General features: G+C 37.1%; 1 protein-coding gene across 4 annotated transcripts in view; it reads left to right on the plus strand.

Moving 5' to 3' along the window:
* Positions 1 to 15,169, plus strand: part of ARHGEF7 (Rho guanine nucleotide exchange factor 7) — a 117,092-nt gene extending 101,923 nt beyond the window's left edge. For 3 of the 4 annotated variants that reach the window (XM_026068034.1, XM_026068033.1, XM_026068031.1), the window contains 3 exons: positions 8,563 to 8,662; positions 9,352 to 9,406; positions 11,999 to 15,169. In XM_026068034.1, coding sequence (XP_025923819.1) covers positions 8,563 to 8,662; positions 9,352 to 9,406; positions 11,999 to 12,121 — 278 coding nt within the window. In that variant the 3' untranslated portion in view covers positions 12,122 to 15,169. Of the gene's footprint in view, positions 1 to 421; positions 2,394 to 8,562; positions 8,663 to 9,351; positions 9,407 to 11,998 lie in introns of those variants that run through there. The other variant, XM_026068032.1, reaches the window with a different exon arrangement.
* Positions 15,170 to 25,287: the final 10,118 nt, after the last annotated feature.

The following is a 25,287-nucleotide window of genomic DNA, read 5'->3' on the forward strand; positions in this document are numbered from 1 at the left end:
AGTGCCAGCAATATGGAAATACTTTAGCCTTAGTGGTTGAATTTTCTATATATTATTAACAAATCACAAAGCTGGTAGAGTAAAAGAAATATAGTTTAAAAATAAGCAGTACAAGAACTGTAAAATCATTCAGATACTCACATATCTGGCCCACTTGTTTGGAAGAGCATTTGCTAATCCACGAAAATTTCTGTTTTTATACTGCTGTCTTTTCCTCATTGCTTAGGAGTTTATATGAAGGATCACACTGCTTCCCCCCACCCCCAGTCTGGCAGTTATCATGAAAACCTGGCAGTCCATGCTCATTACATGCAGTGTTTTGATAATCTCATATTACCTATGGTCATACTGTCACGTTACTGTATGCAGTAGTGTGGTAGAAAACAGGTTTAGATATTTACTTGCCTGTTAAAATACACAGCTGTCAACTATCAATTGACCATTCTTCTTGAAAAGACGAGATGAAAATGGTTCCCGTGATGAAACCTCAAGTGTTCAGCATCTGAAGCTGTAGGTACAAGTGCAATCAAATTGGATCGTGTGAAGTTCTTAAAAATAGAATGCTTGACTTTTGGGTTTTCCTGTTTGGAGCATGTCTGTGACAGATTTTATTGTGTCTTGCAACTTCTCTCATGAGCAGGTTTGTTTTCAGCAACGACTCTTCACTTACAATAATGTTGGTTTTACAGAGAACTGTGACACCTTATACACAGCTGAAGGTCTTGAACCTGCACCTGGGGCATTGCTGGGGTGAAGTGTGTGGTCTGTCTTGTGGATAACGTAATTGGAACTGAAACAAAAATGAAATGTTTTCTAATTCTTCATTAGCATTAGGGAAAAGCATATGCTAAAAGAACAGTAACAGTTCACATGTTCACCAGAATCCCTGATTGCAATTCCCTTACCCCCTTTCAAATAGGTACGTTATTCAGTGTTCAGATATTACTACTTGAACAAGTTCAGAATAATCATGGTGCAATTAACTGCTGCCTGGGAACTTGATCACACTGTTTAAAAGTTTACAGGTAATTAAAACCTTTCTGCAGGTTGCACGAGCAGAAAGTTAATAATTGCTAGACATGAATGATTCCAGAAGGTTATCAGCATGGAGGAAGCTATTTCAAAGTAGTTCATGTCTGTAGATTTACATTCAGTCTTGCATTGTTTGATCACCTGTTTTATCCTCTCTTTCCCTGTTTTTTGTACTTGAAAATTTGACTGACAAAAGCAGCAATGATTACTGAAGAGAATTTTCAGGGGTATATGGAAAAAAAAAAAAAAAACAAACAATGGTCATTTATTAACTCAATGACCAGGAACTTATGTATGTTGAACTTTATTTGAACTGGAGGAGTATTGGTTAGAGAGATGAAATAAGTATATGTGCTCCGTACCATTCCACAGTGCATCTGTAAGCCACTTCACTTTTCCTTTGAGTCGAGAGTATTTGTTTTTAATTATATGAAAAGTATGGATTGCTTTTTCCCATTTCTTAAGCTGTGGTGTTCTAGTTAAATAATGTGTTCTGCATTGGATAAATGATAGTTCTTTTATGTCTGTTTCATGTTATAGAGTGTAAATATGAGTTTGAAATACAGTTGCTGCACTTGAACTTTCCTTATCACACAGAATGTTTTGTTACCCGGATCAGAGGATTTTATTGACTTTCTATGCACCAAAGTTTTGACAGTTTACCACCATTAATTATTGTAGCATTCGAGTCACTAATTATTATCATAATTATGATCTTTCATATTAACATCACTGCACAGTTAAAATCATTTGCTTTCTTCAGTGTTACAGGCCATTAGCTATTGTGAACTGAGCAGGAGTATTAATGCAACATGCTTAAAAAAATGCAAATGTGGAGATGGTGGTATTCAGTCCAAAGGTTCAGTGTTTCTATTTTTGTGGAACTTTAGTCATGGTAACAATAGTACCTTATGTTTATGCAATTGTGTAAAATACATGTGTACAGTTAATAATATACTGGAAGGATGAAGAATCTGAATTAGAAGGTAGGTTCAAGCCATTGTCAACCCTCTTCACATGGCTTATCCAGTGTTTCCATAAAATTAGTATTTACCATAAATTGAAACCAACCTATATATAATTGGGTGTTTTGCATAATCTTGCCAAAACACAGTAATGTGTATATAGTGACGTAAAACATAGAAGAAAATTATATATATTGTGAACTCCATTTGTGAATGGGAGAAGCCATCTTCAGTAGGTGACTACCTTTTGAAAATGCAAAATGGATGTATATCTGAATGTTGCATTGTACTGTAAAGTATGCATATTGTTTGTGGTTGCATATATCAGTTCAGTGTTTTGTTTTATATACAAAGGACATCTGTTATGTACAGTTGAAATAAATTTTGCATTTGCTAGACTGTGACTTTAATACTTAATTATTACATAGGGGGAAAGGATGGCATAACTTGGAATTTAACATTTAACTCCCTCTTCTCCCCTTGCCTCCTTTCTCTCTCTCCCTTCTCTCCAGAGGAATCAAATTCTGAAGCAAAAGAACTTGCTTTTTCTTTTTTTTTTGGTCACAAGTGTGTAATCTGTGTTTAATGTAATTGACAACTGCAGGAAATTCCTTGTAACAAGAACTGTGTATCCTTCTGTATCCTCTTTTTTTTTTTNTTTTTTTTTTTTTTTTTTTAATAACCAGCTGGAAATTTTGCCATTTATAGAATGTTTTTCTGCTTTTGTTGCTTCTGATTTTAACTGATTTTAAAATTTTAACTGATTTTATTTGCTTTTTCATTGTTTGTACTGGTATGTTTTCAGTAAAAGCACAGGCTGAATAACTGGAACAATTTAAAACCAATTTCTGTAGGTCCTGTTGCCAGAGATAATTTATGTTTCTACACCCTTACATATTTTCAAGATTTAATATAACATTTTGGTCTTTAAAACAAGAATTATCTTAAGTGCTTCTACTAAAAGTTGCTTAAATTTGAGTGAATTTAAATAAAATAATGGACTAATACGTACTAAAATGTTTGCATCAGAATATATATCTCATAGCAGATAGCAGATATAATCTCCTAGTACTACTAAAATGTCTTAAAGACTTTTTGCTATGACTGTAGCAACTCTAGTTTTAGCCCTACAGCCCTCTGGTTGGATATTTTTGTATTGGTTGATGAAATATAGGAAATTTTGTGGGGTAACTCTTTCAAAATGTTGTCTTAGAAATCTTCCGCTTTTTCAGGTGATTTATGTGTCTTTCAAAGTATTTATTCTGTTCTTAAATGACAAACACTTGCATATTGAGTTGTATGTTGACTTCAGTCCATTTCAATGATTAAAACATTTTGTTGTAAACTCTACAAATCTGTCATCTGAGTCATGTGGGGTTCTTTCCTATACATGTATTGCTAAATAGTTTAAAACAAAACAAAACAAAAAAAAACCCTTGATGCCAAAACCTGTTTGCTACTCCCAAGAGTTTGCGAAGGGTATATCTTATAGCGGGGACTTAAGTTTGTCCCTATGTTTGGATTCTGATCAATTGTTACCTGCATGAGATACTGAAGAGCTCCATCTTGACTTTGGCAGATCTGTAGCATGAATGTTTTTTTTTAGTGCTTTAATCTGAACAGAGTTTGGAAGCACTATTTTTAGGATTCTTCATTTTGGAATTCACTCAAGATTCATTGAGCAAAAGAGGGTTAATGTGGCAGATCTGCTCATCCACTTTAACATCTTGAATGTGACTAATGCAATGAAAAGCTGAATGTTTTAAATGACGAGTAATTCTTATTTTTTGTTCAATATTTGCTTCCACGGGAAAATGCCATGTCTTGTATGTACCAGGGACTAATCATGCATTTAACTGGTTGTATGTGCATGTCTTTCAGTAGCAAGTCAGACTTCTGTCTTTGAAACTCAAGGAAATAAGTTTGAAGAGTTTCTTAGCTTATGAAGAGATCCTAGTAAAGTTGGTAGAAAATGAAATTATATATTTACAAATATTGTTTCTAAGTTTTGACCTTTATTGTGCCTTGTTCCCCTCCTTGCCTCTCCCAATGCAAAAAATATGAAAAGTGAAAAAAACTGTAATACTAGAAGCTGTTCAGTAGAGTAATTACTGATGGTAAATCAGATTATGCCACAAGTTTTTGGAAGTTAACCACCATATAGGAGGAGTAGTTACATGGGCAAATTGAGGAGTTGAACTTCTGTTGCTTAAATTAGGAACCTCATAGTCATGGGAAGAAGGCAAATTTGATTATCACTGTGAAAGTACCTAGGTTGAGCCTTATAAAAAGGGCCATCTGGAGGAACCCCATTCTTGATGGACTGCAAGGAGAGGCCCTGATGTTAGCTACTCAAAGCAGGTGGTGTGAATCTTCGCCTCCACTTTACTGTTGGCTTAAAAGGTTCCTAAACAAACAAGGTCTCTGAACATAGGCAGAGAGTTAATATCTGGTTAAAGTGAAAAGTTGTCTAAATATCATCCGCTTCTCCTCTTGCTTCCCTTCTGCCTGATTTAATAAGGTCTGAGCAAAATTTACGGACTCTCTTCATGTGTGCCTCCTAAAAGATTCAAAATGAAGGACCAGACTGATTACCAGACTCCTCCTTTTGAAGCCTGACCTCTGTAAGGATCCAGCGTCATACTAAATGACCATTTTTTTTAAGATGTCTTATGCCTCCCTTGGAGGAAAATAAATAAAAAGCTGGGATTGTGCAGTTACGCTTGCAACCAGACGTCACTGAGAACCTCTGTGGAATTCAGTCTGCACTCTTGTTTCTTTTCGGTTGGTGTTAAGACTGTACTCCATGGCTATGAGTGATGTTCTAACGGTTTCAGACAAAGTGAACTTTTTCTGACATGAAGTCTCTCAGCCATATAAAGATCCTTCAGTTTTCTTTTTTTTCCAGGTATGCCCAGGATGGCTTGCCAGTGTTGTTAGTTAGGCTAGGGACGGAGTCAGACACTAGTAGCTAAAAGCAATGGGCTCTCACTCACAGGCTTGGTCTGTGTGTCATGTATTTTACCACATTGCATAGTGGCTATTGCTGAGGTTTCTGGCCCAGATCTCTAGGTCAGAATGCCAATGTTGCACTGTTTATGATATGGTATTGGCAAAAAGCATTTTAATTTTTTATCTTCCAATCTAAGAGTGGAAAATACTAATAGTAGATAGACCCCTTTATTTTGTTGATGGCATTTAATTGATGGAAATTTAGTTGAATCTTGATTCTAGTGGTCAGTTGTGCATTTTGCTCATATCTTAATTATTCAACAGACTTATAAAAAGTGGTATATATTATTCTTCTGAGACATGATTTATGAGGTTGATTTATAAGATTTCCCATTGAGAAGTTAGGGCAGCTTTCTTGTCCTTAAAGTTTGTTCACTAATTGGAAGTAATTGTCTGGGTTTGCCAAACACCCTTTCTTTTTCCCTTCCACCCTCCTTCCCCCAGGGCCCCAAAAGAAAACAAAACCAAACCCTGTGAAGTTTGGGGTGTTTTTTTTTTCTTTTTTTCCATCCTTATTTTAAACTAGATCTTTTGGTTGTATTGTCTCAAATCGGTGTAGGGCTAGAGTTGTTAGAAGTCAATTTAAACGTTGTCTTTTTGCATGTCTGAGTCAGAATGAGACTGAGTACTGTCTCTAAGAAATTCAGCACCAAATTTGCAAATTTAGGATTGAAGAATGGTGGATATGGCAGCCTGAAGTAACTCTTGATTCTTCTGCACTGCTTTGTGGACCTTGAATATGTCTTGGAGAGGTGCTTAGGGTAATCTAAGTTGTAGCAATTTCCTGGGCTGTCTTATTAATAAAACTCTGTAATGCAACCCCTATCTTTCTGTCCTAAAGCTGTAGCTCGTAAAAGTTTTCTGGAGAGAAATGGTTACATAGGAAACAGCCATAGAGGACCTGGCAGAGGCACAAGGTGCAATTTAGGGAATATTACTTAGTGCCAATAATGAGATGACACTTCATTTGAAATTCATTTTAGATGCACATTTACAAGTACATGCATCTAAAAAAATACAAAGCTTTTGGCATAAATGGTATGGAAAAGCAGGACAATGAAGTATCTTAGTTTTGCTGTTAGAATTTGGCACAGAAAGTCTGATATTGTGTAAATATTGATGGCAGTTTTGTTGCAGGACAGATGCGTGTTTGTACCTTTTGATACTTAGCAAATGTTGTGAGGTTAAAAAGATAAAGGAAAAATACAATTTCTTTTTTTCAGTATAAAAATGAACAATAAAAGCAGAGAGGGTTCTGTGATATGAGTGAAAAAGTTGCAACACGATTGAGGGTATCAGAACAATGAAAGCGAGGTTAAAACTTGTGATATCCTGAATTCCACAGTAGTTAATATATTGTGGCACAAAAAGATCACTGTTTACAGCAACAGTTTACATCACGTAAGTGTGTATGTGGTGGAAAATTTTATTTTTATGAAACTGTACATTCTGTGTCTCAGTAGTATTGTGTTCTGTGCTGTGTGGTCCACAAGCATATGCTGATTTGTGTACATCTGTTTTACATGCATGCATGTATATAACTGTACAGTTATGATTTTTTTTTTTTAAGCTGTCTCCTCCATGCTATTTCTACCTTTCAAAGGACCCATGTTACTCTGACCAGGCAAAGACAACTGAATGGAGCTCCATATAGACATAACCGTAATGTGCTGTGCCCTTTGGTTGCGGGGAATCATGGGGGAGAAACCCAAGGCAGTTCTCCCTCTTGGCTCAATTTCTCCCTCAGCATGTGCTGCACTGAGGTGCTCAGAATTGATACTGAGACCCAAAATTTAGTGATCCAGTAGCAGCAGGAGTCAACTAACTTTCTAAAATAACATTGAACGCAATGTTCTGTGTTATGTCTTGAGCTAATAGAGTGGTAACCAATTAACTGAAATAAAGATGAGACAAATTTTTGCAGTTAATGGTTGATAGCACAAACAGGGAAATGCCCTTGAGCCCCTTATAGAGCTCTGCTATGCTTATTTTTCAAGTCATTCCTTCCCTGAAAACTATATGTATTTTTTTCTCCTGGTTAACCCATTAAAGATTTATCCACTGAGATCAAGAACTTACAGCTTTCAGGGATGAGATTCTGTTCTCAGACGTGCAGTAGTTGTTACTCCATAAAATCTGACTGTCATATACTGTTAATTCTTTACTGTCAGCTTAAAGAAACTCTTTCCTCTGTTAAAGGATATTTGCCCTTGTTTACTAAAATAATGTAACTAGCTTAGCACCTGCTGCTGAGCCATGTTCTTTTTTTTCTCCTACAAGCTCATGTTCAGAACTCAACGCTGCAGTTGTTAGGGGGAGTTGATATTTTTCTTTGAGCTTGATTTCTTTTACTTTAATTTTGTGTGTGTTTAGATTATGTATTTTATTATGAACCCTAGAAGAAAGGCACTCTTACCTCAAAGCAGCTGTTTGGCAAGAGCTAACTAATTTCTCCTAATGGACATGCACCCTGTAGTACACAATTATCAGTTCAAGCTGTGCTTAAAATTAAGCTATTCCTGTTTAGTCAAAATTGGTTACACTGAATTGGTAAGCAAGTGCATATTGTTTGTTAAAACTGACATCTCAGTTAAATATGCAAGAACTCTAATGCCTTATCTACTCTGTTTGAATACCAAACAAATTCTTAGACAGCTATTTATTTACAGATACATATATATACAAAATTTATTTTACTATTGAAAAAATGCTAGTAATCTGTTGCAGCTTAAATAACATTTCTAGAATATATACCTTATTAGATGTACACATCTCCGAGCAGTAGATTTTTCTATTTAGAGCTACTTCTTTAGAAGTTATATGAATTATCTTGATGTTAAAAATTGTAATGATTGTGAAAAAATGTTCTGAAGATGTTAGTGTTTTGAGTTTTGTCATCAAACCATTTTAAGTGCTTTAAAAATGTATTAAATATGAACTATGTATTTATTATGGAACTAAAGGACTGTGTTTACGTGTATGTGTATATATGTCTATGCACATACACACACAACTGTGGTGTTTACAGTTTTCTTTCTGGGAAAAGGAATTTTAAATTTCTTTTCTCCTTCCATCCTTGTATCATTTGGTATCACTCTTCTGCTCCTTACTGATAGAATAATTGGTTTAGAGTGGAATTATTTCTTGGATGTATATGAGTGTGAGATCAGAATCTGTCCTTGAGGCTTGAATTGCTATTACTTAAACACATCATTTGTTCTCTGATGCAGCTATGATGAATTTGTATAGATTTTACTGATAGTTGAACAGTGTACTGTTCCTTGAACTGTGTGCAACATCCCCATTGATAGCACAGAGGAGTTCTGTCATCAGCAGGATAGGAATGGGTCAGACAATTTTTTGTTGTAGTGTAAGGCTGTGGATTCAAATGTAAAAAGATATGTCAGCAACTGTGTGTGTGGAGGGGAGGATGTAATTGAAAGTGATATACCTTGGTCATGCAGGTGTATCATACAATAAATGAAATAATAATCTTTAAAATGTCCCAATATTGTTTGCAAGTTGCTCATTTTGTAATTTATTTTTACAACAGGTTCTCGTAAAGAATCAGCTCCTCAAGTCCTGCTTCCGGAAGAAGAGAAAATTATTGTAGAAGAAACTAAAAGTAATGGTCAGACTGTTATAGAAGAGAAGTAAGGAAACTTTTAATGAATGATGGATTAAAACAGTAAACTTTGCACTCTTCTTCCTCCTCCCACCTCCTCTTGTAGTAGTAGTACTAGGGGTGTGTGTGTGTGGTATGTTACTAGTGGGGGAGACAGCTGTTTGGAGTATGCTGCCAGGCCTTGCCGGTGCAGTGGGCCTTCATTTACACGCTTGCAGTCTGGCTTCTCTGTATATGCTACTCCATTTCTTTCTTCTATACCAAGAATTGATACATTTCATTTGTAAATGGCTTTTCTGAGTGCTGTAGAATTTTGGTATTAAATTGGTACCATCTTTCCATTTTGTCTGGGGTATCGGTCTGTTTTGTTTTGTGGGGTTTTTTTTGGTAAGATCTGTGTTGAAAGTGAAATACATTCTGTTACAGAAACATGATACACAGAATAGACTTAGACTGTTTTGTGTATTATGTTTCTGTAACAGAATTGTATTTCAAGTCCATTTTTGTTTGAGAGGTCTGTCCTGTCATAGAAGCTAGTCAAAAGTCATTGCCTAACTAAATGTAAATCAGGATAAGACATGATTTTTAACACAAGTTTGTGAAAATAGCTGTTAGCTACTTTTTGTTTTTAATGCATTTCATATATCAGTTTAATAATACATTTAGACATGTTTTCTGAAAACTGTTATAACAGATATTCTTTTCTTTTTATTTTAGAAGCCTTGTTGACACGGTATATGCATTAAAGGATGAAGTACAGGAATTAAGACAGGTTGGTAACTTGCTATATTTATACCAATAGAGACAATGGAAAGATGGACAGCTCATTATAAAAATAAATACAGCTTTTAAATTGATAAAATTTGACAGGGATGAATTTAAATTTCGGACTAACATCAAGACCCTGAGATTTGCTTTTAAAAGTAAAACTTGCCAGTTTGACAGAAGGCACTCTGTATTGTGGTTGTCATCTGTCCTTGGAGTGCCAACCTGTGAGAATTGTGTTAAGTATCCTGAGATGATTTACTAAGTTATGTTTCATTTATTTTTAAATGTTACAACTTGTGAAGTGTTGAAAGCATTAAATAAATTCGGTTCTGTTATACCATCAGCAAAATAACTGTATAGAGACTGTGGAATAGTATTTGCTCTTAGAGTGTATAATTTTGGTAGTATAAATGTATGTATCCACTTAGGCTTTTTTTTTTTTTTTTAAGCACTCTTTCAGTAATCTGAACACCTCTTACGACTAAGTTCTTAAAACCTCTCATTTCAGGATACAAGAGAGTCCTTTTCACTGCTTATCTTGTGGCCTTTTTTTAAATGAGGGCTACAGGTTAGCTTAGGCGGCTGATTTGTCACTTGAGGGAATTGCACAAGATCTCACCTGCACAGCTGGTATGGAAGATGCAGCTGATGTTTTAAGCATGTTTTAAGTATCCATTTTTGAGTTGTTTAAAAATATCCCTTCTTGTCAGGACACAGTCTGTTTAAACCTTGTTTATGCTGCTTAATGTGTAGGCAAAAAGGCATTAAATTATCTTCGCTTTCCAATGTGTGAACTAGCTAACTAATCTTAACAGATCTATGACTCAAGAAGTCTGATAAAATCTCCTTTGTTAATATAAAATGGATTTATATTCAAATTACTTCAGTTTTTGGGCTATAAACATGAGTCCAGATTCTTTGCCCATTTTTAATAAGTATGCCCAATGTTTTTAAAGATGTGCATGTTTCTTGAGATAGGAGAGTTGACATATTTAATATTTAGTTTTTGGTGGTTTCAGCCTATAAAGCATGTATAAAGGTTTGATGTGAACTTGACACTCTTTTTAAAAATACAGTTCACTTAATATGGGCAGCAATGATAACCTGTTAGCCTTTCTGTGGCCTGACTGCTTCAGTATAAAGTATAAAAGTGCTCCTGCAGATCTGTGCATGACCCTAAACAAAAAGACACTTTTTCCTGAACTTCAGGTAACAGCTGTCTTCCCTTGTTCCTCTCCATGTAGACGACCTCTTCAGAATCTTGTAGCTTCCAAAACCAAGAGCTATTAAAGCCTGACTTCATTTTCTTGTATATTTGGGATCTTAGCTTAGAAGCATTTACTGGTCCTTTGCTGTGATGTTGCCACTTCTTGAAATGGTAGAGAGAATCTCCAAGATGGGAATGTCCCAGGTGACCCAAGGCTTCATGGATAAAAGCTGTCTGGGAGTACATGGTAGTTGTTGTCAATCCCAGACCGCCAGCTGGTGACAGTTACCACAAAAAATGGGTCCCTTGGAAGCTTGCATTAGTTATTTATAACTATTGTTCTACAGGGATTACACTGTAATAGTACAATCCTAAAGGGGGGAAGGAGGGGACAGAAGGAAAAGTAAAGAACAGAACTGTGTACCTACAAGAAAAAATTGAAATTTCTCAGTTTCATAACAGACTTGGGGAGATAATGGAGGTAAGGAGGAGACAGCTGTTGATCTCTTCCCACTTCTAGAAATTTCTGTAAGTGAGAGCTGATGGGAGTCCAGTGGGACCCCTGGATTACAGACCTGTGTATTAAACACCAGGAGACCCTTGATGTTGGAACCTTGTTAACTTCAAGTTGCTTCCCCACTTTTGCCAGCATCACTGTGGTCTCCACTGGAATAAACAATGTAAGCATTGCTGTGGTTCAGTCAGTAGTATTATTACAGTCCTACCAATAATGGCATCAGTGCATGGCGCAAAATATTGAGACCTGACTCATTCATTAATACATGTGCACAATGGTGGTGTTTCTTTAAATTCAGACTCTTCTTAGATTGTCGGTAGTTGTCCGGCTGGTTTAAGACTTAGTCACAAAACACTTTTCAGAGAACATAAATGTTTTTCAAGATGCTCCTTTCAACTGTTTACTTTCCTAATTAAGCAAGTTAATTTGCATTAAGTTTAAGAAGCTTTTCTGAGATTGTGAAACTAGTTATAATCACAGGAGGCTTTTACAGGCATGTTTATTCTACTATTGTTGTTCCGTTTCCCTTCTCTTTAACACCAAATATATTCTACTATTCCTTGATCAGCTTTGAGCAAAAAAATTAAAAGTTATTGACCATCTGTTGCTAGCACTTGCATTATAAAGCACCCCTAAGTATAAATAGGAAATACCTCAGTTTCCATTTAGTGGTTTTGTTTCATTGTGTCAAGTATTGTGTGCAACTTGTGAAATTTAATAGAAGGCAGAACAGCTGCTTTGCTTTTGAACAGCTAGTAACAGTCTCACTGAGAAGAGCCTTCAGGATTTGTGGTCGATGGTGTACATTCAGTTGGAAGAGATCTGTTTGTCATTGTAAAAAATTTACTAATATTTCTGTCTCTATTAAACAGGATAACAAAAAGATGAAGAAATCATTGGAAGAAGAACAAAGAGCTCGCAAGGACTTGGAGAAGCTTGTTAGAAAAGTTCTAAAGAACATGAATGACCCATCTTGGGATGAAACCAACTTATAACTATTTTTTTTCTTTTTTTTTTTCTTTCTATTGAAAGACCAGTTGTAAAACTGAGCTGGGAAGCCTTCTGACATTAGTCAGTGTTGCATCAAGAGCACTACAAAACAGGATTTAACTGGATCTAGTGATTTTTTTTTTTTTCTTGCTCTGAATGTATAGAAACAGCCAAGCCATTCACTGAAGCAATCTATACTTTAAGTGTGGAGACCATGGATCCTGAACTCTACTAAACTTAATTTGTTTGCATCTAAATTACCTCATTTTGCAGAAAGTGCAGCACCTGACTAAAAGTCCATGTTTTTTCAGTGGCTTTTTAATTAAATATATATTTTTCTTGTAAATATCTGTAATTTTGAATGCATATGTGATTGATGTATCAGGGCTGATATGTTATTTTTTTCTCCTGTTATTATAATGGTCACAAGTGTTAGAAATGATGGCAGTACTGTCTCACCTATGGAAAGTCAGAGTTCTGTATGGATAATTATGGATTTGTTCCAAATTACCAGTTTATCGCACAAGCAAATTTAAGAAGCTGTTTTTCCTATTGACCACTGTATTTAAATCCTTTTATTTATGCTTGTGCATATATTTTTAAACAGTTTACAATTCTTGGAAAACAGTATTAAATCAAAATGCAGAAAATTGTTTATTGACAATAGAAATAATTTTTAACAAAACAAATACCCATGATTTACATGTATTTACACTTATTTGGTGGACTAATTTGCTGTGCTTTGGCCACCAAAAGACTGATGTACTTGCCTGCTTTTTATGACTGTGATTTTTAGGTGTTTATGTACTACATTTTCTATTGTTGGGCTTAAATATACAGCTGGCTGATAATTTAATGGATCATACAGTTTGTTAAAGCAAAAAAATCAATCTAATCCATTTTTTGTGAATAAATTGTTGCTATTTATTTTTTATGGTCACAACAATTAAATTCTAGCTAACCTTTGTGCATAAGGCACATGGGCTAGGCCAGACTTCATTCAGAGCTCTATTCTTATACCACTATATGATACTCTTTTTTGTTTAGAATTTCCAGACTGTGGAAGCATAGTCACTCATTCCTTTCCCCTCCTGTTTTCTCAGTATATTACTGGTTTCCATCCCACTAGAATTTAAACAGAAACAAATCTGGAAATAAAATTTTGTTCATCATATTGAAATTCATAATTTGCACCTCTGACGGATTTGACAATACATACAGTGAATATTGTTGAAAACCCTTATTCCTTAGTCTGGTAGGTGCAATTACTGCAGTCCTTTCCTGTATTTAAAATAGGAGGAGATGCTACATTACTGCAAATGGTGAGCTTCAATTGGAGCACTTAACATACTAAGTCTCTTAAAGCTCATTGTAAAAGTTTCATTGATTTCAGTAGACTTTGGGTCAAGCTCTAATGGTCCGATTTTCTGGGGTGTTTTTCTGCAGTTAACAGCCCAAAGTGCAAGTATGGCACAGACAAAGTTGCCCCTTTGGTAGTCCTGATTTTCTAATGCTCTTTAACTGGTGTTAAATTTAATGCTTGGACTTGAGCAAATGTTTATAAACTTTGCAGAGTTGGAGCCTGGATGATTAATATGATGATAATTTTCATGTGCAGTTTGAATCTGATGAAAAATATATTTTTAAAGTTGTTCTTGGCTGAGAAAAGTGGATAGGTTTTTTTCTTCAATAGGAAACAGTATCAAAGATTACATATTTGAGAAACAATTCTGTGGGAACAAATGCTTAATAATATGAATGGACAATTAATTGTCTGATTTTAGAGAACTGAATATATCTGTAGGTATTTAAATTTGTGTTCCTACAATTTAAAATGTTTTCCTTTAATTCTAGAAGAGCAGACTGTGTAAGAAAGAACTAAAAATGTCTATGTCTCAATTCCATGTATTCACAAACCTTTAAGTTAATGACAATTCCTGATACTAAAATCATTTTCTATTGTTTGCAGTTGCACAAAAATGTGAACTGACATATATAATTATCCTCATATTTAGAAAATACTCTTGCTAAAAGCTAAGTGATACTAAACACTGCAAATTCACTGCATATTGGCTAAATTTAGATTTGGGAATGCCAGGATAATTAGAATATTGCTAACACGTTTTTACTTTCTATATTTCAGTGTGAATTTTAATTTTCCTTTGACATATGTGAAAGGACATTCCAGAGGAAGAAGTACAAAAAAAAGGAAAACATTAAGTTTAGCAGTATTTAGCAAATTTTAACTCAGGAACAACCTCCAGTATAACATGGTTTTATTTTACATTGTGTTGTGAAGAGTAACATTGCTGTGTAAATTTGCTGACACTTCAGTACCTGTGATACTTACTTCTGACAGTACCCTTATACTGATGTCTAATGCACATGCCTTAAACATTGGGATTAAGCAGTTGTTAAATATGACCAGGATTTAGGGACTGATTTTGGTCAAGGCAGATTGGGATGATGAAGCTTTTTTACAAAAAAAAAAAAAAAAACAAAAAACTGTATGTAGCTTTTGTCCTTAGCTCTAGTGCAGAGAGCGAGATTCAGGCTTTTGGGAACCAAGGAATATCTGAACTTTTTTCTTTTAAAATTTGTTATACTGTACATAATTGTAAATTTCACCATGTGACCTTCTGAACTGTTGGGAACTTTATATAAGCATGGATAAATGGGACACTGTTTATTTAACCTATTAAAGGGTTATTTCTTTGCTCTCATCATTTAGGGATGAGGAGATGAAGCCATTTCTTATCCTGTAGATGTGAAGCACTTTCAGTTCTAAACTGTCCAAAATGTAGCATAACATTTCTCTGTACTTATTGATGTATGCTTGTTTGTCTCACCATGTCATGACATCTTAAAGATTAAACAACTGACTGCCTTTGTATAAACCTTCTTAATGCCAATCATTTAGGGAATATAGGGTATCTGTTTACAGTAACTGTGGAGAACTAAAGTTTAGTTTAGATGTCACAAGAATATCCTGATATCGACTACTAAAGTGTTTATGCTACATTGTTGTAATTAAACCATGATTTTTCCCCCTACCCAATGAAGTGTTACATTTCATCTAATGTGTGGATTATGAGATTAAGAAGGAAAATGTGTTGATTTTTCTGCCTTTCATACAAATAATCTCAGCTATTTGAGAGTTGATACACTATTTTGAAAGGGTCTTTTCATGGTCTTTTATAATAGCAAATTGATACTTAGAAAACCAAACAAAAAGGGGCAGGAAGTAGGATCTTAACTGTCTTGCATTTAGGAATTTTTACTGCAGATTCTTTGGCAACCTGAACCTGCTGAGGCATTGCAAGAGATGCAGGAGATCAAAGATGGAAGCTGAAGAGAGGGAGAAAAGCAAAAAACACTAGAAAATCAAATCACTACATAAGTAAAGTAAATTATTTGTCTACATGCATGATCTGTCTGAATAAACCAGAGATTTGTGATAAGAGTGCATCCTAGGGACATTACTCGTACATGACTGCATAGGGACGATTTTAATGGTAGGAACTGCAGTGTAGCTTTATGCAGGATGGCAGGATGCGTAATGGAAAGTGTAGGGACTTGTTTATTTGAAAAGATAGTTTCAGCCTTTGGACAAGGCATTTGAAGGGGTTAATAACAGCCTTAGATATGTAAAATAATACATCTATTCCAATTCAGTTCATCAGTGTCCTATGATTAAAAAAAAACAGAGGACTTCAAGTGTAGCATTTGTAACTTTTGTCAGAAATCTTATTTTCTAACTTTTGTTTCATCATTGCAAAGACAGCTTTTTTTCCACAACTTGAAACCCTCATTTACTTTTGACCATAAAAGTGTTTTAGGGTTCCCTTTCCCTTCTCCTGCCCTCAAGAGCGAGTGGGTTAGTAGAGTTAATGAAAGCTATCCCCCCAGGCATGTATATATAACATTAAATCTACCAGCATTGCCGTAATAGCACTATTTGCCTGAGATGAACTACTCTGCCTGCAAGGTTAGGATATAGAGTTGGAATGGAAAGGGTTAGGAAGATGTTTGCTGTGGAAGATGTGAGAGAGATGGAGCTGTTCTGATGGGAACAAAAAATGTTTTTTCCCTCATCTTTTATCATGATTGGTTTCTGATTTCTTTCTCTCCTTAAGTGACCATTGGTTTTTTGATCACCGTCAGAATTTCTCTCCAAATCATAATTTGTGTCCAACAGGTAAGTAAAAGTTCATGTTTAATTTATTCTTGCTTCTGAAAGGGATTTTTACCATTTCATTAATACTTCACCGAATCGTTTTTGTTCTAAAATTGTTGCCAGATTTTTGCCACATGCCTGCCCAGAAGCACAGGGAATGTTTTGCAAGGGTGCAGTATGTTGTGACAGCTGGAAGAAAATATGTGGTCTGTCAGTGGAGGGTCTACAGTATTTCAGCGGAGTTGGAGGAAAAGCGGAGGAAGGATTGGTAGATCAGCGATGTGGAAGGTGTGTGGGGAGAGCTACAGAAGTGCTTTGAAACTTGGAATGAAAAGCAAATGAATTGACCATACTGGCCACCCTTGATTCAGTTAGGGCTGGAGGTAGGGAAGTTAATGATACTAGAGGCTGAGCTCGTAGAAGCAGCAGATTAGAGATGTAGTTTGCATCCTGCTACCAGCACAGCACAAAGAGCTATTTCTGCTCAGGCTATGATGGTTTTCTGAGAAAAGAGCAGTCACAATTGATCTTGAGATGCTTTTCACTATAAGTGACTGCAGTCACTAGCATTTTCCATATAAGGTTCTGCCTCTAAAGCTCTTGCTGCTTGTCCCAGTGATATCTATTTTATACTGCATTGGAGCTACTAAACCTAGTACGCTCTGAAATGTAGATGCAGAACCTGCTGACTTTGGACTCTTCTGCTGGCTGTGGGGCAGGAGGTGGGAAAGAAGGGAGCATGTAACAGCTATTGATTATGGGAGTGTGTTTGAGGCCTAAAATAACCAGAGGAGATGTGTGTGGAACATATACGTATCTGTATGTATACTGCAATTTCCACAGTGCTGATGTTGAAGGATCCCAGAAATGCGGAGTTTGCAATTTGGAGAAACAGATGAAATTTGAGCTGAATTTGCCCTGTGAGGCATGCTTCATAATCTGGAAAAGGGGTATTGACTTGCCATGTTTCACCTGATGTGTGCTCTTCAATGCTCCTTCAATGTCTAGGGCTGATTCTGAACTAGTGTCTTCTCTTTTCCTTCTGTGTGCTGAAGTAGTTAGGCTGTTTCTCTTCTTGCAATTGCTACTTTTTTACAATTCCAAAACCAGCTTTTCTGAAGAATGCTAAAAGTATTGGATGGTATCATATTCTGTGCTACCAAAAATATATCATTTTATTTGTGTAAGCCCAGATCAGACTTTTTTTTCTTTTTTTCTTTTTTTTCCTCTCCTCATGTGGATCAAATGTCATCTTGGAAGGGAAAGTGAGCCTGGATTTGGAACTAAATTAGCCTTCTGAGCTTTTTATTAATTTGAGTGGCTGCCCTCAAGTCGCAGTTCAGGCCCAAATCTAATTCTTGTGTTGTGGCAAGGAAATGAGTGCTACAGTTTAGTGCGTTACTGTGAACAATTAGGTTTTGTTGCTGTTTAAATAGTGAAAATATTAGCAGTCCAAAACTTGCTCAGATAGTCCCTGATTTTTATTTTTTATTTTTTCCCTCTTCTGAACATGGACAGGCTCTTTTATGCTAGCATGGCAGACAGAGGTGGTGCTTGTCCCCCAAGGACAGTCTGAGAGGCCATGACTTTGTCATGTCCCTTGTTTGCCTGGCTGTCCCATGTACACTTGCAGGCCTGTCTGCTGGCTTGCTAATTTATGCAGCAGCACTAACAAGCTTGGGCGTATAAGGTCCTGTGCACATCTCAATGTATCCTTCTCACTTTCCTGAATGTAAGGAGCAAGTCTTATCCTCAGGTTGGCATTTAAAAGGCAATGGAGACTGACACAGTGAGAAAACTTTTACCTACTGCTAGAAATTAATTCCAGGAGTCTGACAAGCCATATGTGGCACCCAGACTATAATGTTACAGGTAGGCTTGGTGAGATTCTCCAAACAATCTTTTTAGCCAACGTATTGCTTATTTTTATTAGAGATCTCTTGCCTGTCAAAACAGCCTGTAATAGCTCTGTGTTTTGCTGTAGACAGTAGATAATACAGAAATAGCATGTTTTAGCAGTGTTTTCCCAGCAGGGGACTGTGTTAGCTTCTGCTTTGTCAGAAATGGCTCACAGTTTCCCTGAATTTGAGACTATTCTGTGCAGTTAATAATTGTACTTTGTATGGTTTTGTAACTGGCTGGAGTTAGCTTTTTATAAATTTGAAGCTGCTTTTCAAGATCCAGGAAATGTAGTCTATTGACAGTTTGTCCTGTAAGAGCAATAACTCTTTCTGTGGCACTGACTGTGGCCTGCAACTTGATAGTGGCTTGAAAATGTTCACGCAGCATTTGGCTTAGCACCTGTATGGTGGGGTTTTTTTTTTTAAGTTTTTTTTTTAAGTTTTTTTTTTTTTTAAGTTTTTTTCACATCCCCTCTGGCATGTGTGACTTACTGTAGATCTGTGTGTTAAGCATCACAAGGGTTCTTTCAACAAAGTACAGTGTGGAGGTGGCAAAGGACCTGGTTTATTGTGAGGTGAAAATAAGCGAGGAATTTGGCTGTGATCACTAGCTCATTTAATCTCAGGCCTTACTAAGGCAGGCAGAATTCCAAGGAACTGAGAAACAACCACTGCTATAGGACTGGTCTTTCAGTTTCCTTGATAAACCTGCAAGAACTCTCCTTTCTGAGATTCTCCAGTTGAAAAAACGCTGAGACAGTGCAATGCATGCTCCATCCACTACACCTTCTAATTACTATTGACTTTGGCAAGAGAGAGATTTCTACTGGTGCTTGAAGCCATAGAACTACTTTACGTACGCTGGGAAGGAGAGTGGGAAAAGAAGAGCACACTGTGCTCTTTCCTAGTAGCGGAGAGGGAGCTTGATGACTATCTGGGATGTGAAACTAATCATTTGAAAACGGATTCAGGAGAGTGATCCAACCCTACCAGAGCACCAGATCTTCAGAAGGATTTCTATGTCAGCATTGAGACCTAGTTCCATGTATCTGCTGGCTGTCTCACTGAGCATCTTTCCTTCACAGTCATTACCAGAAAAAAGACATGCCCTAATAGACTTTCCAAAGCATCAGGATGTTTCAAAACTCTGAAAAGGGAGTGGTAGCCTAAGATGCTTTCTCCATTCCTTACCTATGTCTTAGATCTGTCCAAGGATCCTTCTTTTCTCTATGGTCGCATTCTTGTCCTGTGGTATCCTTTAGGTTAAGTAAGAAATGTAATGCCTCAGTCCAGTACAATCCCAAGAGCTCATTGAGATGTAAGTGAATTGCTCATTGAAACTGTAGTTTATTGAAACTGTAGGTTTAGTATTTAACAAAGCCTTTCTCCTTCATGGTCAGTTGTAATTTCATAAAATCTCACAGCACAGTTAGTATCTCATCCCACTACTGCAATGAATCCAGACACTTGCGTTATGCAGAAGGATGTGCTCCCTTGTGCTCATGAGACTGGTTTCAGAGGGCATGTTTAATGGTCAACAGCAAGTCCTCATTCTCATGTGGCCCTGGTGGCCAAGAGGAGGTCCAAGTTCGCATCCTGAATGCCATAAACTCTCTCTGTTTCAGATACCATCAAGAAGCATTGGACTTCTTGCTGAGTAACTCAGTTCCTGTCCAATGTTTTCTCTGCCTGTGTTTCTGATTTGTTTGTTTCCAGGGGTCCTACTGGAAGTGTCAGCACTGTAGTTATGGTATTGATCTCTTTTATCTGTAAGTGAAGAGATCTAATCCTCTTTTCTCAACCGTGAATGAAGATTTCCAGGGCCCTGTGCTCTCCCAGTCTTGTTTCATGACTTAAATGATGAATGGCTCTTGTTAGAGTACGTGTGTTCTTCATGTATTCCTTTGTTAACAGCAGAAATGGTTCCGAAATGGAGACTTTTCTGGCTTAATGAACCAGTTTATCAGCCTGATGGACTGTTACCTCTGTCTCTTCAGTAGAGGCCTTAGTCTTAGTGATCCTGAACTATTTGCTGGAAATAAAGAAACCTGGTAAAGAAGCCTATGGTTTTATGAAACCATTTCTACTCAGTCCCTGCTGCCTTATGCTGTCTTGATGTTTTCAGACCTAACTGTCTTCAAGGTCCTTAAAGGATTCATCACATTGCTTCCATTTGTAAAGAACTGTGTTCCCAAGTAAAGCGTGAACCTGTTGTATGTGACCCATTGAAGATGTTTTTCCTGGTTACAGCAAGTAAGTGAGATTTGGGTATTTATAGTTAACCCTCATATGTAGTCTTGTTTTCTGATCATTTCTTCTGATAGTGTTTTCCAGGTTTTGTTTAAACCAGGGCATTTAGTGATTTAGCCAGAAACTCCTATCCCTAGGGCTGAAATTTCCTTGTGTGTTTTGAGTGTCAAGGGAACCTTTCTCTTCTTAAACTTTGTAGTCCTGATCCCTACAACTTATCTTCAGCTGGCTTCAAGGCTAAAAGATCAAAAGCCTTAGCTACTTCTGCACTGAAATTGTCCAGTTGGATAATGGATTGGATCACGGTGTGTAATGAGATAGCTATGGTGGAATCACCCTTTGCAGTCAGAGAATGACAAGAGTTTCCAGCTACATCAGTAGGCATGTTGAGGAATCTCACCATTCTGCAGATGACATGAATGGGCGCATAGAGTTTAGCTGCACTGTCAGAGAAGCATCCAGCAATGATGCAATGCTTAATTACAAATCAGTTGTAGTCAATGTTAATGTAAAGGATTCCCTGACTCCCATGCAATAGTAGTGTTGGTGAGGGGCTACTGGTATGGATGGGTGAACAGACCACTTGAGGAAAGGAAACAAATAAGCATTATCCAAAAATGGAGTTCTTTGATGTGCGCTGTTGCTTTCCACTCTCTTCTGAGATTTGACAGTTCAAAGACACCTGGGATACAAAGAATATGTCCAAATTTGACTCTCATCTGCTGAATCAGAGGGAGGGGTGGAGGTAAGCTTTGCCCACAATTGTTGCAAGCGAAGAACTTCAGTTTTGAGTGGCTGGGTGTGTGTGCATGCACAATACATCCTGAAGAACTCTAGGTGAGGAGAGTCCTTTTTCCTACTTGTGGAAAAGATGACAAAGGCTAGGTGACTGTAACACTCAGATTAATTTGTTTTTATTTGGGGAACAGTAGCAAAGAAATGGAATTAAACTTGAATTGCTCTCACTTAATAGACTTAGTTTAATGAAGGTTTAATGAAGAAATTAACTTCTGAGGGCTTGATGTATAGAAATATTTCCATGCATAGTTTTAGGGCTGTACAATACATTTATAAATAACCCAATTTATGAGTCCAGCTTACCTGAGTACCTCCTATGGGTAGCTGCACAAATCAACACTGCATAATTTGCTTGCTGAAGCCTATAGAATGGGAAAGCTGTTCTGTAAGTGACATAGGAAGCACCCAACACCATTGTACAAATTGTAGTGGAAGTTCAGTCTCGTCCCTTGAAACAGTTAATCGTGGTGTTCGCCTGTTATTCTGAAGACAATGAAGACTGACAGCATAAAAATCTATTCCAGTTATTTTTGCTTTTGTCAACTTGTGGTTCATTGGACTTGTTTTAGAAGTGCCTTTAAAACAATTCAGATTAACTGGGTTTTATTAAGAAGCAAAGGGAAATAACATTTCAATATAAGAAGTGACTATTAGGGAAACATTTGATTAAAAGTAGTATAGTGCTTCCTGGCTATTCTGAATGGCTTCCTGCTCATTAAGAGGGTCAGATGTTATCAGTATCCACAATAGAATAATTAATATGATCAGTTATGCTTTCCACAAGGCTGAGGATAAAGAGCTCAGATGCATCTATGTAACATGAGAAGCATTGAAATATGGCAGGGGGAAAAGTCATTTCTAGATAAATCATTATACAGATGTGTGAGGCTGGATTCATCTGCATCGCCAGATTTGACCAAGATGCTTTCTGGGTGTGTCAGAAGAATTCTACTTGGCAATTCAAAGAAAGCAAAGACATTATGAGGCTAGTTCAACCACAGTGTAGCAACAGTCATCCTTTGGGCTGTGCTCCTAATCAAAAGAATGGCCAACAGCTGGTCTGCATGCAGATATATTAGCCAGCCTTGTGTCAGAGGTGTGCTGTGGGGTGGGCATGACAAAGAAACAGTGAGAAACCACATGGGGCAGAGCTCTGGGGTGAGGAAACACAATGAAAACAGCCTTTTTTCTTTATACTGATAGGGGAAATGCTGACACGATCCTTTGGCAAGGCAGCATGTCCCATGCACTATGCATATGGTGAAAAACATGAGCTTGAAAGCTTGAAGCAACAGACAAGAAGTAGCTTTTTTAGAATTGCTCAGAACCTTGGTAGATGGAAGAATTTTGAACCATGAGCTATACTTGAGAGAAAGGGGCAAAAAGGACTGAAAATATTCTACCCAAGTATTATCTCATTATCTCTGAGGTGGAAATTTGTGGGGAGGGGGGAGCTTTGTCCACACAGCATTGAGCTCCTCATTCCCTGTTGGAGAGTTTGCTGTATCCTGCTTGGTTCCTCCTGGACTCCACTCCCAGTGGCAGCTGGGGAATGCGACAAAATAAAGAATTTTGTTTGAGATCACAGAGCACTGGCTGGGCGCAGTGAGGCAGCTTCTGAGCATCTGGGAAACCGCTGCCGTACACGTGAAGTTACTCGTCTGAGCTGTACCTGAATGCTTTGCTTTTTTCATATGCAAGTGCACTAGATTCCCCCTCCCCTCTTTACCCTTTATTTTCAGGATCTGCAGCTTTCCAGAATCTTTTGTTCTTAGTGCTGTCAACAAAAAGATAGCCATACCTGCCATGAATGATCACTTTCTTGTAGTATGTTTCCTTATAGCATGGGTTCTTCCAGCTGTGCATGTGAACTTCTCTCCTGAGCCAGACAACAATGTAAAATCTGAACCCTTTGTTAGTTTTTTGGTGAGAAAATCTTCAAACTTTCTGCAGAGTGGGTTTGCAGGTAAGAAGAGAAAGCAGTGAATTAGTTTATTCTGTGTGTGTGAGAATTTTGCAAGTGGTGACTATGCACATCATAATATATTAAACTGCTCAGCAAGTCATTACTTGATTTCTATCCAAAAATATGCTGATGTGAGGCTGCTCCACCTGTTGCCTTCACTGTGTCTTGCAGGATTTGGACCAGTCATAAAAAGGTGGCATCTGTTTTTATCTTGATTTAAGGAGAATCCTGTACAGAGCCTCTCAGATCTAACCGGCTGTTGGCTCATATGAAATTCAAGAGCTCAGCCACTTTGCCAAATGTGGTACAAGTTCACCAAGAGGTTTAAAAATTTTTCAGGTTGGGGGACAGTATGGGAAGCAGATGAGCTGGTCATGTGATTTCATAATTCTTGTTGCTTTCAGAAAGTGAAGTAAAAACCTCATATACAGACTTGTAATGAAAAATGTAATTGTTCATCGCTCCTGAAACAACTGACAATAATATGACAGATAAGGGCTCTTTTATGTAGCAGGAGGCAAGGGTATGTATGTGAGAGATGCCATTTTTATTGATTGGCATTTTATTCTGAAGCATCATTTTTCACTCAGGAGTGATGTTAGCAGGACTTGTATACTTACTGAAGTGGTGTTGAACTTCTGATTTACAGGACCCTGTTGATCCATGCGGTATCAGTAAACAACCCATGAAATGACTAATAACAGCCTACAACACACACCTCTAAGGTGTTCAGAAAAAAAACCCTGGATATCAGGTCTCTTCCTTAGTCCACATTTTGTGTGGGATTGATCTCTAGAAGTGCTACCTATATGGGTGAAAAAAGCAAAGAAGGGGATGCTTGAGGAACAGAAATTGATTGGCTGAACATAGCAGTTTCCTGGAGATGAGAGAATCAGACAAGTAGATATTTGCCTCTCCCCCCCCCAAATGGTTGGGGTTGTGAGGCTGAGGGCAACTTGTTAAAGCATGACCGGAACTGAATGGCTGACATCCCTGTGAACTTTGTTTTTCTGCCAGGGTATGGAAGCCAACTCAACATGCTTTATTTCACAATATTCACCTTTGATATAGCAAGTTGTTGTTTCATAAGTTGTTATATAGAAAGCAAAATGCTTCTAATGAAAATATTTGCTTTGGTTTTACATACCATATGAAGAGGGAATAATGTACTTCTGTGTGAGGCCACAGGGGAATAAACGACCTGTCTTCAGGGTTAGGAAAAAAGCAGGTTTGTTTAGAGATAATTCTGAAATGTAAGCAGTCAATACTGTAGCACTTCTCCACAAACTCTACATATTGTAAAAGAGTTATGACACTACTTTAAACTGTGTTAAATCAATAAACAAGGTTCAGAAGTGTAGTGGTACAGTTCAGTGCTGTACTTGTCAGAGAAGTATAAAATAGGGAAAGAGTTTTGGTGAAGCTGACCACTTCTAAAGTCCAGTGTAATTTATTAAATTTTGGAAAGCTATGAGCAAATAAGGTTTACAGAACAGCTCACCCAACTAATTTATCATGGTTTGTTATATGAGACCTTGTACCAGCCATACCTCAGAGATATTGCGGGTTTGGTTCCAGACCACCACAATAAAGCGAATATCGCAATAAAGCGAGTCACGTGAATTTTTTGGGCTTCCCAGTGCATATAAAAGTTATGTTTACACTATACTGTAGTCTATTAAGTGTGCAATAGCATTATGTCTAAAAAAACAATGTACATACCTTAATTAAAAAATATTTTATTGCTAAAAAATGCTAACCATCATTTGAGCCTTCAGCAAGTTGTAAGCTTTTTGCTGATGCAGGGTCTTGCCCCGATGTTGATGGCTGCTGACTGATCAGGGTGGTGGTTGCTGAAGGCTGGGGTGGCTGTGGCAATTTCTTAAAATAAGGCAGCAATGAAGTTTGCCGCATTGATTGACTCTTCCTTTCACAAAGGATTTCTCTGTAGCATGCGATGCTGTTTAATAGCATTTTACCCACAATAGAACTTCTTTCAAAATTGGAGTCAACCCTCTCAAACCCTGCCGCTGCTTTGTCAACTAAGTTTATGTAATGTTCTAATGTCCTTTGTTGTCA

The sequence above is a fragment of the Apteryx rowi genome, unplaced genomic scaffold (genome assembly GCF_003343035.1).
Source record: "Apteryx rowi isolate R43461 unplaced genomic scaffold, aptRow1 scaffold_267, whole genome shotgun sequence".
Classification (NCBI taxonomy): domain Eukaryota; kingdom Metazoa; phylum Chordata; class Aves; order Apterygiformes; family Apterygidae; genus Apteryx; species Apteryx rowi.